The sequence below is a fragment of the Nestor notabilis genome, unplaced genomic scaffold, assembly GCF_000696875.1.
Source record: "Nestor notabilis isolate BGI_N333 unplaced genomic scaffold, ASM69687v1 scaffold3951, whole genome shotgun sequence".
In the NCBI taxonomy this organism is placed as follows: Eukaryota; Metazoa; Chordata; class Aves; order Psittaciformes; family Psittacidae; genus Nestor; species Nestor notabilis.
The window spans coordinates 912-19,279 of NW_009915931.1; the positions used below are offsets into that span (position 1 = coordinate 912).

General features: G+C 44.8%; 1 protein-coding gene across 2 annotated transcripts; it reads left to right on the plus strand.

The window, feature by feature from the left end:
• The first annotated feature begins 92 nt into the window (after nt 1–92).
• Nucleotides 93–18,332, plus strand: GDNF (glial cell derived neurotrophic factor). Of its 2 annotated transcripts, none has more exons than XM_010024350.1 (2): nt 93–264; nt 17,848–18,332. In XM_010024350.1, the coding sequence occupies exons 1-2, from the start codon at nt 93–95 to the stop codon at nt 18,330–18,332; spliced, it is 657 nt and encodes a 218-aa protein (XP_010022652.1). The 2 variants fall into 2 exon arrangements, with proteins under 2 accessions (XP_010022652.1, XP_010022653.1); XM_010024351.1 differs by having other exon boundaries at nt 93–165.
• The last annotated feature ends 36 nt before the right edge of the window (nt 18,333–18,368 follow it).

Below are 18,368 nucleotides of genomic sequence, written 5' to 3' on the forward strand. Positions count from 1 at the left end.
GGGCTGGCAGGCAGGGGGCAGGACTCGCAGCAGTTGGGGACTAACCCTGCCTCTCCTCTCTGCCAGGGGCCTGTGTTGGAAGGAGATCTAAGATGAAGTTATGGGATGTTGTGGCTGTCTGTGTGGTGCTGCTCAACACGGTCTCCACCTCGCCCCTGCCCACTGGTAAGACGCCTCTCAAGGGGCCCCCTTCAGTGGTAGAGGGGCCTGAAGACGATCTCTCCCCCACCAGCCTGCTGCCTCCCTATGCTGTGCACAGTGACTGTAAGAAACATTCACCTTTGTAGCCACTCTGTCTGTCTTGCTAAACCTGCTCCCCTTTGCTCAGGCATCGGGGTGAGGAAAGGACCCCCCCACGTTTTCTGCCTCCACTTCTTCCCCAGGCAGTGTCACTGGCTCTGGTCTGGCTCCAGCGGCTCTAAACCAAGCCATCCTCCAAAGCTCAGGGTTGGCAATTGCCCCACCACCAGCACTACCTTCCTGGCAGTCATAAGATCACTTTGGTTAAAAAACCTAGAAAGAAGGTAAAGTCAGTTGGGTGCGGAGGAGCTGAGAGGAGGATCAGGTACATACACATTGCGGTGCAGGCACTAAAATTCCTTCTCCACTGCTTCAATCTCCTCTCCCTGCTCGGACCTGCCAATGCAATTATTCACTGCCTGTAGTGGGCGCAAGTCCTCATGAAGATTGGATTCCATGGTGCGAGGCACCGTACACATCCTGGAGTGCTGCTGAGTTTCATTAAATCCTCCTTGGATCCTGATCCCAAAATTAGTGTGTCCACATGGTAATTTACAGAAGAGTAGCGGTGTCAGGGTTAGGAACTTGATGCAGAGCAATCCACATGAACCGGCTCACAGTAAGACAGCTTACAATCCAAATGACAGATAATAATAATGCCTTGCTAATAATAGGTCTCCTACAATAGCAGTTACAGGTTTTTCACAGTGGTATGTGAGTGTATGCTAACTCTGGTGGCTTTTTAAAGTGAAAGTTAATATGACTCAGTTAGAAGTGGCAAAATACTTACACGAATCTTGGAGATGTTCAGTTAGCAAAGGCATAGACGCAGCTTGGAGGTTGCTCCCTTTGCCCGTGCTCAGCCTCTCTGTTTAGCTCGTTGCAGGGTGCAGACAGTGTCCAGTAACTGGGATTCATTTTTATCTCCTTATCTGGAGGCATGTCCTTCCCCTGCGCCTGCCTTAGCTCAGCCATGGACAGCCCCGTTCTCATTTCTGCCGGAGCAGCCGGGCTAATGCAGTATGAAGGCACTGAGCAGGGAATTGTGTGCCATGCCTCCTCTTTCATCCCGTCCCCAACAACCATCTTCTTTTCTGCACATACATCTATGTCCTTCCCCATTGAATCTTCTCTCTTTCCTTTTCTTGCTTGTGTTTCCCCTGTGCTGGAATCTTGCTGGCACTGTGTGCCTCTGCCCGGGCTCCTGCTGCTCACAGTCTGGCAGCCCCTGACGTCCTTTCAGCCCCCCCATACAGGGAGGTTGGCCAAAAGTGCTTCCCCTCAGGGCTCCAGCCTGCAAGGGCTGCAGGGGCGTCACACATGACGATGATCTTCTCTGCGTCGGGCTGTGTGGAGGGATAAGTACTGTTCTGCAAAAGACAGTGGTCAGCTTTTCAGGTCATGGTCTGCTCCCCCTGCACAGCTGGTCCCCTTGCTGTAGCACTGGTGGCAAGAAAAGCATTAGGGGGCAAGTAACACCAGTCAGTTTGTAGCTCTAGCAGAGCTACAGAGTGGGAGAGCATTAGTGCTCTATCTTCTCAGGGTGATAGTATTTGTACAATGCCTTGCTTTTATCTTGAAACTTCTGGCAATACAGTTCTTGGTGTGATGGTTTGTCCACAGCAGGTCAAGGGGACAGGCAGCAGTTGCAGTTTTGTCTATTTCTAGAGTCCAAAACTTCTCTTTGTAGCGTCTTTTTTTTTTTTTTTTTTTTTTTCCCCTATGAATCGGGTAAACAAGAAGTGGGAAGAAAGACAACCTGTGTTTTACCTGAGCTATGATAGTATCAATAGACATCCTCTTCCAGATATCTCTGTTTTCTGGGTATAGATGTAGGCTTTGCCAAGCAGAGCTGGGTCAGGAGTTATCACCCAGGACAGTCATTTGAGAAAGGGCTGATAGTTTGGTCTCAATCTCTTAACTCTACAGTTCACAAATAGATGGGCCTGGCTGCAAGGGGAAAGCAAGCAGTACTATTTATCAGAACAGAGACTGGGTAAAATCTAGGGACTTTTTCTGGTTTTGGACTGTTTACACACCACCCATAGCCAAAAGCCAGAAATTCTTCTCTCCACTACGTTGCCAAGACAGGAGAGTCAGGGGATACCTATAGAAAAGTGGCTGTAAGAAAGCAGCAAAATACTTTGATCCACTTTTACACCATTTTCTGTTGATTTTGAGAGCTGTTTGCATACAAAGCCCAGGAGGTTGATCCTATCCAAGCACGTTGCTGCCTTCCTGCCACAGCAGCATGTTGTTTAAGTCACCACCATCAGTATCTTTGGCATATTTGTTTCTCTCCACTTACCATTTGGTGGCACATGCTCTTCAGCACCCAGAAGATGTACAATGATGTACACAAGAGGAGTCGAGGAGTCACATCTATACCATGTAGACTTCTCTGTCCTCTTCAAGGTTTCTCTTACAAGCATAGAGCAGTATGCCACAAGCATGCAGGCATGCTTGCAGTTCACTAGTTTTTCTGTTCATGTACCTGCCATGTATCTCTGCAGATACTTTTGGTCAGCTGCTTCACCAAGTGCCTTTGCAGGAGGCAGCTCAAACAGCAGTGGGATGTTACCAGTGCCCATGTTGGCTCATCTTTATAGGGCAGTGTGTAGATGCGGGGCAGGACTGGGTGCTTTGTTCAAAGAGAGGTGCACTGCTCTTCCCTAAAGCAATCCCCATGCAGGTTGGGTGGGGAATAGCAGTTGTGCTCCAACATGTTCGTTGCTCTTACTCCAGAGAGGTCGGGTCTTCCATACACAACATGCAGCAGGGGTTAGTAGGGCTGTGAGATCAAGTCCTGCGCCTAAGGGCAGGCCAGACACCTTGATGGTGCACAGATCTGTCTTCCCAGGCCCTTGACACCTTTTTCTATTCTCATTTGATGAGATTGCTTTCTCTGCAAAGTGCTCTGAGGTCACCTGATGCTACCCCATCCCTTTCAGATTGGCTTGAAACCTTCCTTCCTTCCAGCCTACAGGCAATGTCCTAACCTCCCAGGCTTATCAGGTGTAATGTGCTGACCTTTGCTGTTCAGGGCAGTAATCAGAGATGGCAGAGGGGGTGCTGGCAATTGCAGTCTTCTGCATTTTTTAGTGGACTGGAGGCTGGAATGAGAGTAGCTTCCATAAATACAGTGCATTTAAGATTAATCAAGTATTCGTAGGTGCTTTAGGCATCAGTGTTCATGGGATAGCTAATTTCACACAAAGAGCAGCCATAGAGCTTGTAAGGTTAGAAAACCCTTACTTTGTTTCTCTCATGTTACAGAACTGCTGGGGGAAGGATACAATTAACTTAAATAGCAACTGCGAACAGAACAAATATAAACTACATTATTATAAACTAAAAGCTCAGTCAGCAGCTTCAGAATAATGACAGTGCAGAGGGAGCCAAACACTTGGTTTGACTTACACATATTTCCCAGCAAATACATTTTGTAACTGCTTGCTGCTGTATGGCCATATTCAACATGTATGTAAGGGCTTGAGTATCCTAAGATCCAGGATATGACATATAATCATTTTAGTAAGTAATCTTTAGCAGTAAGCATGTAGAATTGAACGATAAATCTCACCATGGCCTTTTCCCTCCTAATAGGAGGAAAAGGTGTTTTTTGGCCTTATAACATCTGAGTTGATGCACCTTTAGCATGATTGTTCTGCTGTAACATGCCATGGTATACGTGTGTTACACCTCTGTTAAAAATTTTTCATACTCCTGCTAAGGGTTGTTTAATGTTGATTTAGCTGCAACGTTATCAAATAATATTGAAAGTATCCAGTATAAACAGTGATATTGTAGGGCAAAACCACTATTAAATTAGATTTCCAACTGAATGCATTTCCTTCCCTACAATATTTATTAGGCAAATTCAGTGTTATGAACTGGAACTCTGATGTTCCTGCCAGTCTTTTCTGCTCAACGCATATATAGTGTGGCATATGTGCTCTAGTCAAAGATGCCCAGAAGCTACAGAGGTAACCTGTCCATGCATAGTAAATCCAGTGTATTGGAGAGGTGTCTGCCACACAGAGCAGGTGCCACACAGCATCATTCGCTCTGTGTGTGCCCAGTACAGCCACTGTATCCAGGCGGTGTCTGGCCGAGTATGCCTGTGTTCCTGGGCCAGCATACACTTAGTGAAGTTTGTTTGTGGGCATGGGCATGCCCAGGTTGTACTGGCATTTAGAAATCTCAAGCATTCAAGTTTGCTCATTCATGGCCAGAATTACAGAAAAAGAAGGAACACATCTGGTTAAATCCAGATGCATGTAGCCCTAGAAGCTGATTTATCCACAATCTCAGGTATAAACACTGAATGTGCACGAAAATTCATTACTATGAGGTACTGGAACAGGTTTCCTCAAAAAGTTATGGATGCCTCATTTCTGGAAGTGTTCAAGGACAGGTTGGATGGGACTTTAAGCAATTAGGTCTAGTGGAAGGTGTCCATGCCCATGGCAGCAGCGTTGGAACTAGATGAGCTTTAAGGTCCCTTCCAACCCAGACCATTCTGTGGTTTGATTCTTTGAATATGCTCCTATGAAAGGTATTCTGGGACTTAAGGAGGAGGGAACTGAAATGCAAGAGATTATGTTTTGAGTTTTGGGTTTGGTTGTTTTAGGTTTTTTTGTTTTGGTTTGGTTTATTTTTATCCTCATTTCACGAGTTACCCGTTGTTTAAAGTTTTGTGTCTTTCTTTGCTGCTTTTCAATTCAGGATCCCCAGAAATTTGCCAGTGAAAGTGTAGATTCCTTTAGATGTTTTGAAGGTGTGGGTTGCTAGATAACATAACTAAACATGCTTTTCTTGGTCACCTTTCATAAGCCTCCTCAATGTATTTTAGAAATCCCCATGTTCAGAGTCTGCAGACAACAAGCTGCAAAACACTCTGGAAAGGCTGAAGAGTCCAGATGTGTGGTGATTATTGATGAATTGATAGGGACATCATTATTTGTCCTCTAGAAAAAGATCCTCAGACTGATGGGGTGTAATGTCTTTGTGAATTATACTGTTCCTGATTAGGACTGTGTAAAGTAGCCCTTAAATATTTGGTTACAGAGGCTGAGAGAAGCCATTGGGATCATCAAGTCCCATCCCCCACAACTGTGGATGATCAGGGATGGACATCTAGTGCAAATACCCAGGCCTCATCCCACACACACACTATCAAGCAACTGCAACTTAAAAATTGCAGTACATAAGCCAAACCCCACATAACTACACTTGTGGATTCTCATATTTCTGAAACAATAAGTTAATCACAAGTATTAAATGATAAATACTAAATATTGCATTATAATCATGTTCAGAATCATCAGACACCTAAACAGGTAACAGCTACATTAGTGCTGGTAGAGTGGTTGACACTGCAGACTGGTAATTTTTAATAAAACCAGCTGTAGTTGCTGATCAAATAATACTTGGTAAGGTGAACCTAAAGAAAGATTTCAATGATGCTTGGAAATCAAGTCCTGATTACAAAAAGAAGAAAGTAGAATTATAGAATCATAGAATCAGCTTGGTTGGAAAAGACCTTTAAGATCATTAAGTGCAACCATTACCCCAGGACAGTAATGTTCTGTCACTGAACACCATGTCACTGAAAGCATCATCTACACAGTCTGTGAACACTTTCAGGGACAGTGATTCTACCATTGCCCTGGGCAGCTTGTTCCAATATTTAATTACCCTCTCTGTGAAGAAATTTTTCCTAATATCCAATCTAAACCTCTCCTGAAGCAGCTTGAGGCCGTTTCCTCTTGTCCTTACAACTTGTTATTTGGGATAAGAGACCAACCCCCACCTCACTACAGCCTCCTTTCAAGTAGTTGTAGAGAGCAATAAGGTCCCCCCTGACCCTTCTCTTCTCCAGACTAAACACCCCCAGGTCCCTCAGCTGTTCCCCATCACACTTGTGCTCCAGACCCTTCACCAGCTCCATTGCCCTTCTCTGGCCCCACTCCAGCACCTCAATGTCTCTCTTGCAGTGAGGGGCCCAGAACTGAACACAGGATCCGAGGTGCAGCCCCACCAGTGCCCAGTGCAGGGGGATGATCACTGCCCTGGCCCTGCTGCCACACTGGTGCTGACACAGCCCAGGATGCTGTTGGCTTCTTGGCTGCCTGGGCACAAGCTGGATCATGTTCAGCCCCGTCAATCTGCACCCCCAGGTCCTTTTCTACTGAGCAGCTTTCCAACCACTCTTTAAAAAAAAATGTTGCATGGGGCTGTTATGGCCCAAATGCAGGTCCAGCACTTTGCCTTGTTAAAGCAAAAATATTTAGTTGAGACAGGTACAAACAAACATTAAGACACAAAATGCATAAGGTATGTCTAGTTTTAAGATCAAGGACAGAAAATTATGTGAAGCATTTCAAATATCAACATACTTTTTAAGGAGTAATGCCACAGGGTATGACTTAGCAGATATTTAGTCTGTATGTATTGGTACAGCACTCAGACTGAAACCTGCAGGTACACTACTTTGAAGTCAGTGGGACTTGTACAGATGCGTTAATCATTATTGAACAGGAATAGCCTTCAAAGAAGCAAACACTGAAATCAAAATAGTTGTTTTCCTGTGTGGGGCCAAGCAGTGTTAGAGCAGTATGCCAAGACTTCTCAGGTGGCCATGCTTTTAGAGGCAAGCTGTTTGAATCAAGCTGCAAGCTTTAACGAACTAACAAGCTACATACAAACATCTGGACTACCTCTGCTCCCATCCCAAGTGTGTCAGATTTCTTTGGCAAAACCAGCAATTACTTGGGAAGTTTCTGACAGGTGTGGATCCAGCATAGTGGCTAGGAAGGAGCTTGCTCTTCTGAGCGCACACCAGCGCTCTCTGGCAGGCCACGGTCTACACATCCCAAGATGAGACCTTCTGCAGCAGAGTACACAGCACCTGCCCTAGAGCTAGAGACTGGTTATAATGACAACATCTTCTGAACTGCAATATTAAAACTTATCCTCCTGTAAACACATTGAAATGCAGTTAGTGAAAGGCAACAGTGGAGGAACATGTATTGTTTATAAGTCAGATCAAAATCTGATAGCAGCAGAGGTGGCTGCTGAAGGGACATCAGCTATGGTGATCTTAAGGTCCTTTCCAACCCTACCATTCTGTGATTCTGTGGTTTTGCCTGGACAGCCCTTCGTTATTGCCCCTACTGAACAGACTGGGATAGGGCCTCTTTCTGCTGCTTTAGTGCCTGTGTTTGTTCCTTGGGAGCACCCCCAAAACCTAACAGGAGGTGCAGTGTAAGAGGACAGGCAGCCCAGGAACAGTCGCTGTTATTTATTTAGGAATACTGTTCCCATCCAGTGAACTGGCATTGAAGTGGAGCTGGGAGACCTATGTGGGGTTTCACTGATGTTATGTGAGAGCTGGGATGGATCACTTCTGCATCAGAGATGCTAAAGAGAATTTCTTATTATTAACAGTATTTCCTCCATTAAAGTCTCAGTGCCATGCCTGTTAGCTGGCTACATGTGTTCTTGCTGGTAGAGGCCGCAGGTTTCAGGCCCCACTCATTCATACTCGTTTTAGGCACTTGAAGTGTTCATACAGAATCAAATATTAAGCATAAACCTGGGGTTTATTGGGAAGCTGGATATTTATTCAGCATGGTATGGATTTAAAGGGATACAAAAAGAAATTGTGAAGAGACAACAGGCAAGTATGCGCATCGCCCAGGTCTGGTTCCAGCTCCCTCATCACTAGCTCCAGGCAGGGCACTGCCACTTTTTCTTTTTTCCCTTTTTAAACTCCATGCCATAACTTCCTTGGATGCATAGACTGCTTTGTGGGTGCTTCAGTACTCGCACAGCCCCATAAGATAAGGCTCTAGTGTGGACAGCCTGCTGCAGAGTTGCCACAAAACCTCAAGAGCAACTGCTGAAAAGCTGTCTGCTCCTCAGTCCTTGAGAGATGTTTTTTCAAAGCTCTGTGTCAGCGGCAAGACCACATTCTTTTGTGGCTCTTTTGCTGCATGACTGCCAGATGAGAACTCCTCTGCCCACCACAGAGATGCCAGAGGAGGGGCCTGGCACCAGTGCCACCCAAAATCAGGCAGGACACTGGGGACAGCCCCACGTAGAACAGGTGAAGAACAAGAAACTCTTGTGGACAGGTCAGCTTGCTTTACTTCACCCAGTTCATCTGAGCTTGCTGTTTCCTCCTGCTCTCAGGGAGTTCCCCCAGCTGGCAGCAATTAAGGTAGACCTGTTGTTTCTCCCCTTTCTTGTCCTGGTAGGAATCTGTGTTTCATACCTGTGAGAAGGCAGGGAAAGGATGCAAGGGAGGCACTGCCAAGAATGGCAGTGTGAAAATACAAAGTACTCTGCAAATTTCGTTTATGACCAACACATAGGAAGTATCAGGGTTAGCTAGTGAGCTACAAATAAAAAACCTGGCTGCTCCATCATGAGCAAGCACACGAGGAAGGTTAACCTTGTGCCTTTCTCCAGTGCTGTCTTATTGTACCTGACTAGTGTGAGAGGCCCTGAAGTCATCCTCCAGGTTACTTAGCACTTTACCTTGATGAGAGACAAGTGACACTGGTGAGAGGCTCCATTTCTCAGGGCTCTCTGCATCAGGGGGGAGGACACAGCGTGTCTTGGGAGCTGGCAAGGCAGGGAGTGAGGTTGTGAACCGGAGCTGTATTAAACATTTAAAGATGAGCTGACCCTGATGTGTTTGATGTTCCATTTCCTAATGGACACAACCAACTGGTTTTCATTTCACTCTTAGCCCCACAGATTTTCATGCAAGGCATGAAAGCAAAGTCATGCCTCAGAGGGGTGATATTTTAACTGTTTAAATCCCAAAAAACCTTTCAGCGTAACTATTTTTAACACCTGCCATTGCTCAGATGCCTGCAATATAGGCTTTGTTTTTCATGAAAAACATTTCCTTTTCAATAAAATAAACGGTTTATCCCCACCACAGTTGATGCTTTTTTACTTTGCAAAACAGTATGATCATCATCACATTAGTAATTTTAACCTAAGGGTGCAATTCTACGAACAGGTTACTCTGAGACTAAAATACATCTTTGTAATGTGAAATGGAGGATAATGAATAAGTGGTATACCAGAGTGATTTTCATAAGCAACAAAAAAAATTAGGATGATTTGTTGTAGTCACTGTTAGAGGCACATTGATTGTCTATTTCTGACTAGAAATGATCTAAAAAAATCATCTTTGTGAGTCTAACTTTGGAGGAAACTTAACAAATACCAAGCAAAGAAAGGAAATGAAAACATTTTAGTTATGAAGGGCGCAGATTAAAGTACCAGAGCTGTTTTTGAAAAAGGGAAATTTGATCCTAACACAGATCTGGATCTGAATTTTCTAAATAACACTTACCATTATAATGAGCTGGATTAACCCACTTGAACTTTTAAGTCACACTTTAAACCAGAGTCTCCTGTTGTCTGAACTTCTCTAATTGAAAGACTTAAGTGAAATATCCTTGTAATTTTATTAAATGTTTAGCCTGGTGTTTTGATGTAGTAGCTACATGCTACCATAAATGCATGCATAAAAACTACAATGCAGAACAAGAACCTAATAGTATCATTTTTAGTATGCCTTATGTGACTTCTATTATATCAGTTTACCTCGGAACATGCAAAGTGCCAGATGACACTACAGTGATGTGATTATATTTTCCCGAGATCAGTATGGAAACCTGTCCTATAAAGCACAAACAGTTTCAAATAACTTAATCACATTTTATGAGATTTTTTCTTTTTTTAAAAAAGGAAAACCCACTATAAATTATTATTTTGCAATTAATAGAATTCAAGCTTTTCCTGTCAGCCATAATAGACAACACAGTCAGAAGAGGCTGTAGTTAGCCTTGTAAGTCCATAATCAGGCACCAAATGAGTAATTAGGTTTTTTTCTCAAAGGCTGAAGATCCATCTGTTCCCACTGAAATCAGTTTGTGGTCAGGTACAAACTGGAGGTTTCTTGCTCTACCATGCTGGGTTACTGTCACTGTGGGGAATATTTGGCTTTAAAATAAATCTGTTGCTAGTGAAATCAAAGGAATAGTTTTACAAAATGTAATTGTGGTCACATTTGAACAGATGTGAATAAATTGTCCATTTTTCCTTAATGGAGACTGACAATTTGATGAGTTTGGTTTGGATATTAATTTAAACCTATTTTATGTAGAAGACTATCTGAATACTGTATAATTTATTCTTCTAAAAAGCACAAGCATTGGATCTCAGTCCTGCTGGCACGTGGTGCTTCTAATTAATTGGAAATGCAAGGGCAGGCTCTGGGGGATTCACAGTGGGAAGATGCTGGGAGGAAGGCATGCTTCCTTGCATTCCCAAAGCAGAGCTCTGGGGTTTTATGTGGGAGCAGAGGCCAGTGGGGAGCACCATGGGTATTTGGCTGCAGGATCCTGCACCTGTACTGCCAGCTCGTGTAGTGCCCAGGGGACAAGACTGTGCTTAGGGACAGCAGGTCAAAGCCTCAGGTTCCAGAGAGCATCATCAGTTTGCATTCAAGAGGGATGTTCCTAGCCTGAGAGGATGTGTCAAAGCAATGATGCCCCAAAGCTTCAGAAAGGAAGCAAACAGCTTTCAAACAGCAAGCAGAAGATGCAAATATTCTTGTGGGATTTTTTTTTAATTGGTATTTTAAATGAGGATCATGTCATCTTCTTTTATTTGACTCCTGGAATTCTGGATGTTTGGTGTTCACCAGCTCTGCCCACAGCCTGATCACTCTCCTAGATTCCCATGTGCACCAGTCTTGTGATGTTTCATTCTTTCTTTCCTTGATTTTACATTTGTTTTCTGGTCATTTGAGAAGCTCCTGGCAGATCGAGAGCTGGGCATGGGAGTCAGAGTAGGCGCCCAGAGGCAGACTGCCACGTGGACTGCCATCCATACCCCCCACTCTTGATACTCCAGCACTAGAAAGCAGACTCATCCTCTGGATACCATCAGAGGAAAAGGCTCTGCTTGTTCCTGCCTGGGTGGTCAGGTCCTTGGCATGGTACTGGAAGAAGGAGCATGGAAGGGAGCTGTAGGAGAACAAGATGAGTGGGAGCAGAACACAACTTGCTGGCCACAGCTCCCACAGACACTGCTGCCTGCCTCATTGCTCCTGCCAGTGGGGTGCTGGGCAGAGGCAGTGCAAAAATGCCTGCACGTGCTCACAAACAGACTGCCTTCAAGGGACCTCCCCAGAGAGCTGGATGGTCAAGAAACAGCTTTCAGAAATGTCACATAAAACCCAAACAAAACCTCACAACTTCGCACCAGCCTTGTGAGTGTTTATGGCACCGTTGTCTAAGTGGTGGGGCTCAACCCATCGCACTGCCCCAGTAGTGAGCCTTTTTCCCATGCTGTGAACAAGATACACTGAGGTCCCATGTTTGTGATTTAAAATTTCCGGGACATATGGTCCTTTTCCTTGGGAAACACCTCCTTTGAGGTGTATTGTATAATCCAACCTTCACTAACATATATTGAGCTCATGCTGTTGTGGGCTACCCCATCCTATCCTAACCTGTCCTGTCCCGTCCCATCCTGTCCTAACCTGTCCTGTCCCATCCCATCCTGTCCTAATCTAGATAGCTTTGGATTTTAAATTCTAATTCCTTCACACACTGGAGCTGGGACCAGGGAATACTGCTCAGAGATCTTTACTGCTTTTATTGCCATAGTATCTGAACATTTTCTGCTGGCACTTTGCAGTGTGACAGGCATCTGTCATGTGTTTGTTCTCTCAGCTTTTCCACCAGCAGGCAAGTGTTGTCAGTAAACTAGTTTGTTTTGAAAAAAACATGTGTGTGTATAATTAGATATATTTGTATGTGTGTATGTGTAAATATAACACATATATGCAGACATGCAATCTGTGTATGTTACAGGAAGGGATAATAATATGTGCTTCTCCCAAGGGTGTGAAATCCCCATGGAAAGCTCTGCTGCTCAGTCAAGTCAGCACAGACAGTATTAGAGAGGCAAAGCTGCCGGGCTGTTGACCTTCATTCTGAGGATATACATGTTCTCTAAACAGTGCTGGAGGCAGGGGGGTAACTAGCACCCCTCAGTTGAGTGGCTTAACTCAGATTACAAACCAGCACTTGATGCAAAGACAGGCCCTATGAGCCCAGTGATGTTCCCTGGCCATTCAGCTCAGCTCAGCACCCTCTTCACCCCCAGCACCACTTTCCACAGTGCAGAGACCAAACAAGTGCTCAGCACATGGTTGCTGTGGTGCAGAGAGGTCTCAGCATCCCTGGAGCCCATCTACCAAGTATCCATCAGGATGAAGACGTCCTGCTGTCAGTCTTCTCCACCCTCCCTTCTGTCCATTAGCCTTTTACAGTCCTTAGTTCTTGGTCAGTGTTTACTGCTTATTCATGTGTGATGTCTGATGGTAGCTTCCTTAGGTCTAGTGCCTTGTTTCAAACTGTCTTGACTGGTGTTAAAGCTGGCATTTCCACTTGGTTGCCCAGGATCTTACTAGAGCAGTTTTTTACAGTATTTTGTTTCCAGTTCTCAGGTTTTGCACCCGTGCTTACTGGAAAGCTGAATATCCCTACTGAGTTGTGACTGGCACCTTAGCATAGGCTGCTAAATCAACTCTCACTTCATTCCTTCCTGTCAAGGTTCCCTTCAAATGCTGTGAACCACTCCTAGTGACTGTTTGTAATCACTCTGATGATTATGCTTTGTTAAGCAGCAGAAAATTAGCTCCAAGCCATATATGATCAGTATGAGCCCCATTGTTTGGGTCCATGGTTCAGCGACTGCTGGGTCCAACTTCACTTGATGCAGTACTAAGAGCACAGGCCCACACTGCCGAGTGTGTGTTGAAACTTGTCTCTGAAGGATTGTATGACAATTCAGAGTTGTACCAGCCAGAGGTTGACGGATTGCAGGGATTGGAGGTGTTCCTCAAATAGTGCTAAATTATAGAAGCAAACTTGGGGTACATTGGCAGCCTAGTCAGAAGCTGCTGAATGAGCATCATTGCACTGATCATGAGGAGTTTGGGGCTCCGTAAGTAGAGGAGTAGTTGCTTAGAGCAACTTGCAAGGATCACTTCATAGCCATAGCATTACAAGCAGCTGTCACTGTGTTCATGAGGTGTACCCCCATAGCTGTGTAACAGCATGTGTGGTTGTACGTGAGCAGACACTGACCAGGATCAAGAGGTCCAGAACATTTTCTCGCCTGGAGCTCTGTGCCTACTGTTCCCACCGGTTCCCTAATACAACCCATGAACTTTGTGTCTCCTCCAGTGATGTAATCTCCAAATACTGGGGGTCACTGCAGCAGTCCTCTCAATACATTTGGGTATCTGCTTGGGATATCTTCCAGTCCCCTGGCCTGAAGTTCACCCTGGAGAGAAAAAATTGGCATTCACCTTACTCGGAGAGCTGGCATCCCTCAGCACTCCCTCATAGTGAGCCTCCCAAGTGACCTGATGCTGCAACAGGAGATGAGCTGAGCAGGGATCTCCAGCTCCATTAGACCTATCAGCCACACACAACTCATACCAGGTTACATCTTGTAGTGCTTCTACCATGCTTTCTGTTGAAGCCCAGTGAAATCAGCAGGATCACAGGTTCTGCCAGTTAACCCATTTTCTCGTTGCAGCGAATCCATTTGTGTAGGTAGGGCTTCTCTAGTAGATACACTGTTGGCTTGATCACTTGATTTACTTTTTTCCCTAGTGCTTCTACCTTCTGTAATGTTGATACCCCATGCCTGCATTAGCAGTGTGTGCATAGTTAGTGTTGCATATGCAACATACCATATACCACCTCTTCTATGGTGTGTTTCCTCCACCTTAAATATTATAGGCCACTTGCAGCAACGTTGGTCAGGTTGGGGTAGTGATCATGCATGAACCAGGATAGAGATCAGGGTGGGCTTTGAGAAGGGACACAGTCCACAACATGGGCCTTTCCTCCTCTTTATCTACCCTGCAAGGCATACTTGGATTGGCTTGGGCAGGACGGTGCTTGAGTCCTATAACTGTCTGATTAATATTTAACCAAAGTAGACTCCTGCATATTGCACTATTACAGGGGTAGGTGATAGTTTTGCCCCTGAATTGCAAGCAGTTTAAATATGATGTGACTAGTGTGTTTTTTACCTATTCAGGTAATCCACAGTTTTGTTTCTCCCTTCATAGGTGGGGGACATTTATTCCCCTCATTGCACTGGCAGTGTACTGGGCTTGGGATAAGTATCAGAATCACAGAATCATAGAATCATTTGGGTTGGAAGGGACCTTAAAGATCATTTAGCTCCAAACCCCTTCCTACAGGCAGAGACACCTTCCACCAGACCAGGTTTCTCCAAGCCCCATCCATCCTGGCCTTGAACACTTCTAGGGATGAGGCATCCACAACTTCTCTGGGCAACCTGTGCCAGTGTCTCACCACCCTCACAGGAAGGAATTTCTTCCTAATGTCTAATTTAAATCTCCCCTCTGTCAGCTTAAAGCCATACCCTCTTATCCTATGCCTACAAAACCTTGTAAAAAGCCCCTCTCCAGATTTCTTGTAGGACCCTTTAGGCAGTGAAAACTGCTCTAAGGTCTCCCTGGAGCCTTCCCTTCTCCAGGTTGAACAACCCCAACTCTCTCAGCCTGTCTTCATATGGGAGGTGCCCCAGCCCCCTGATCATCTCTGTGGCCTTCTCTGGACTTGCTCCAACCTGTCCACATCTGTCTTGTGTTGGGGGCCCCAGAGCTGGATGCAGCACAGTAGATAGGTTCTCATGAGAGCAGAGTGAAGGGGGAGAATCACCTCCCTTGATCTGCTGGCCACGCTTCTTGTGATGCAGCCCAATATAAGGCTCAAGGTTGTAGACAGGAATCACCACACATAGGATGGGTTTCCTCATGACAATCTCCCATCCTCTTCCTGATGGTTGACCATTGTATGAATTCTGTTAAACTCTAGTATGTTTCTCTCGTGGGTGTAGTTCACCCTCCGAAGCCAATATGTCATTGTGTTATTGTGTTGCTACAAGGGTTGGGCCAGGATTATGTGACAGAGGTGTAGGCTGGGGTAGTCATAGTGGTATGAGAAGGGTGATTTAAAGGTGAGAGTGGAGAATGGCACAGGTAGAGCCACCTCCTCAGAGCCACATCCTTCCCTTATCAGGTTATAAGCTATGAAACCTAGTTTTCTATACAAGAAACCTAGAAATCACCCAGTCCCACAGCAACCAGTGCCTCCTGCCAAACCACTCTCCACCTGTATCTCTGCCAGGGCCAAGCTTGTACAACGGCAATGGTGACTATGCCACCTCCACATGGGTCATCTTCTTTGCCTGAGTCTAGCAAGGTGTCTGCCCTTTCTTGTAAAGAAGAAATGTAGCCCAGCCATCACCTCAGCCTGGACCTCGCTCAGTAGGGCCATATTCGTCTGGTGTAGGCAGACCAGCCTGTCCTGCAACAGAGCTGGGTGATGCGTCCAATGGACACATCTATCCAAGCGACCCCCCTTACAGTAGGGGTGCCCTGTAGTGGGTATTTTGGTACCTGCTACACAGGTAATGACAGAGGGGTGAAAGAAAGATGCACTTACGATTGGTGTCACAGGTATATGGGGCTGCAGGGTCCTGCTTTGTTCAGATCCCCTATAGCTGTATAGACAGCAATCATCCCTCCTTCGTCTTTTGATAGTCACTGATCTGCAGGATTGGATGGATGTCTGTAAAACAAAGTGTAATTCACTTTTTGCAGACCCAGACTCTACAGTTTATAGGGTCTGGCTTACCATTTGCCACCCTCATTATGTGAAGGTACAAGATTGCCTGCCTTCTTTATTCTTTTACCAGTCTATACTATTTCACTGGAGCCATCCTTGAAAACCGTATACTTCTGATCCATCATTGTTTTGTCAAGGAGCAGGGGGCCTCTAGGATGTGGCTGCTTCAGGGAGGGATCCATGTTCCTCCTTATGTGGAAATGCACTATGTTTCAGCAGGTTTTTGCACTAACAGAGTTAAGATCCTACTGCTCCCATCTCCCCTGTGTTCAGTGCTTGTTTTGAGGACATGAAGGTGAACCTTTGCTAGGCAATGGGAAGCAGCCTCGCTCCTGTTAATGCCTATTGAGAGAGTCCATGCCACCAGGTGTGAGCTGGGTACCTGTGCTGCCTGGTTTCCCATCAGGTCTGTAACTGTCTGTTACAGTGCTCATTAGGGAAATGTGGTGCTGAGCCTTTGCCTAGGGAGCAGTTCCTATCTCAGCATGTGACCAGGTGAGAGCCTTCACGGCTCAGTGGATGTACCAACCACGGGCCAGATGCACTGCACTGGGTATCGCCTATCCCAGTGTTTGCAGTTTCTGGGATATTTGTAGGGGTCCTTCTGGAGATGGAGCTCCTTTACATGCAAGGCTGGATGCATGACGCTGGTCTGTTACATGGGTGGGAACTTAGGAGTCAAGTACAGAAAGAAGCATCCTCTTAGATCTTATTGCAAAGGAAGTGGGTCCTCAAGTCTTGATTGTGGCATAATGAATGAGAAAAGAAAATCTCAATACTGCAAGGTAGTTTATGTGTTTAAGAGACAATCAATAATAGTACAACATAAGGACACCTACATGTGTACTCCTGACAGTCTGACTCTCCATTAAATCACTGTATTCACTAAAGTACATCACACTGAGGGGTTTGGTCCATGGGAAGTTTAAAGATTTCACAACAAGATTTTTTTTTCCAAATCATTCTGAAAAGCTGGAATCTTAGAACATTTCAGAACACATTGAATTTCACCCTCTGCTAGTATCCAAACGTTTCATTTACTTGAGTAATTTATCACTGCTAGGGTATGTATCAAGTGAAAAAATGAAACAGATATTTTAACTTCATCAAAAGAAAATTCATTAATAACATTTCCCTTGAAAATTGGCATAGTAATTCTATTCTTAACTATTTCTATTCAATCTAATCAGCATCTTGTGATACAAAATACTTCCATGAGAAAATTTCAAAAGCTCTGATAATAACTATTCCCTAGAAGCAGTAAAAAAAGTAGGCATTCAGCCAGGAATAATAGCTCAGCCTTGTACCCCAGGAAATTCCTCTTTCTGTCATGCCTTAAAACCTTATCAATAGGTGGCTTTGGAAATACTAACCACTGCTGGTGTGAAAATGCAGTAGTTAACATTTATAATCACAAAATTGCTTTAACGAAAACTGCAATGAAAACTTTGTTTGGAAGAGCCTGGTGCCTGTATAACCTCTCTACACTAGTTTCATCCATCCATTAACTAATATTTGCATCATGACATCTTTTTCCTTCCCTTGATTTTGATAGAGCTTATTCAATATTAAAATATGTGCTGGAGTGCTACCAAGCATCATCAGACACCTACAGAGATACATACATACCTCATTTATTTTTCCCCAAATGAGTTTCCATGATGATCTAAACCATTCCAAATTCTCCCTGATTTTTGAGGGTGTTGGGCATGCACTCCGAAGTGACGGGCAAAACAGCTTGCATGTGTCAAATGTTTTTGAGCCATGAATGGACTAACTTAATGAAAACTGCCTTGTGACAAAATTTTTTCTCTCTTTTTCCAAACAGCTAATATGCCAGAGGATTATCCAGATCAATTTGATGAGGTAGTGGACTTTATCCAAGCCACCCTTAAAAGACTGAGGAGGTCACCAGATAAACAGACCCCAATTTTTTCTAGGCGGGAGAGAAACCGGCAAAACGCAGCCACAAACATAGAGAACACCAGCAAAAAGGGGAGGAGGAATCAAAAGGGGAAAAATCGGGGATGTGTCTTAACAGAAATACATTTAAACGTAACTGACTTGGATTTGGGATATGAAACCAAAGAAGAGCTGATTTTCCGGTATTGCAGTGGATCTTGTGATGCAGCCGAGACCACCTACGACAAGATTTTAAAAAACTTAACCAGAAAGAAGAAACTAGTCACTGACAAAGTGAAGCAAGCCTGTTGCAGACCCACAGCCTTTGATGATGACCTGTCCTTTTTGGATGATAACCTGGTTTACCACATACTGAAAAAACATTCCGCAAAAAGGTGTGGATGTGTCTGACTGCTGCACGCCAGAGGCAGCGCCTGTTTTGCATTC

What these genes read in the sequence shown, in the direction of transcription:
- GDNF (XM_010024350.1), top strand. Translation starts at nt 93, where the DNA reads ATGAAGTTATGGGATGTTGTGGCTGTCTGTGTGGTGCTGCTCAACACG. An exon ending in CTATGCTGTGCACAGTGACT is followed by an intron (nt 265 to 17,847) that starts GTAAGAAACATT and finishes TTTTCCAAACAG; the next exon opens with CTAATATGCCAGAGGATTAT.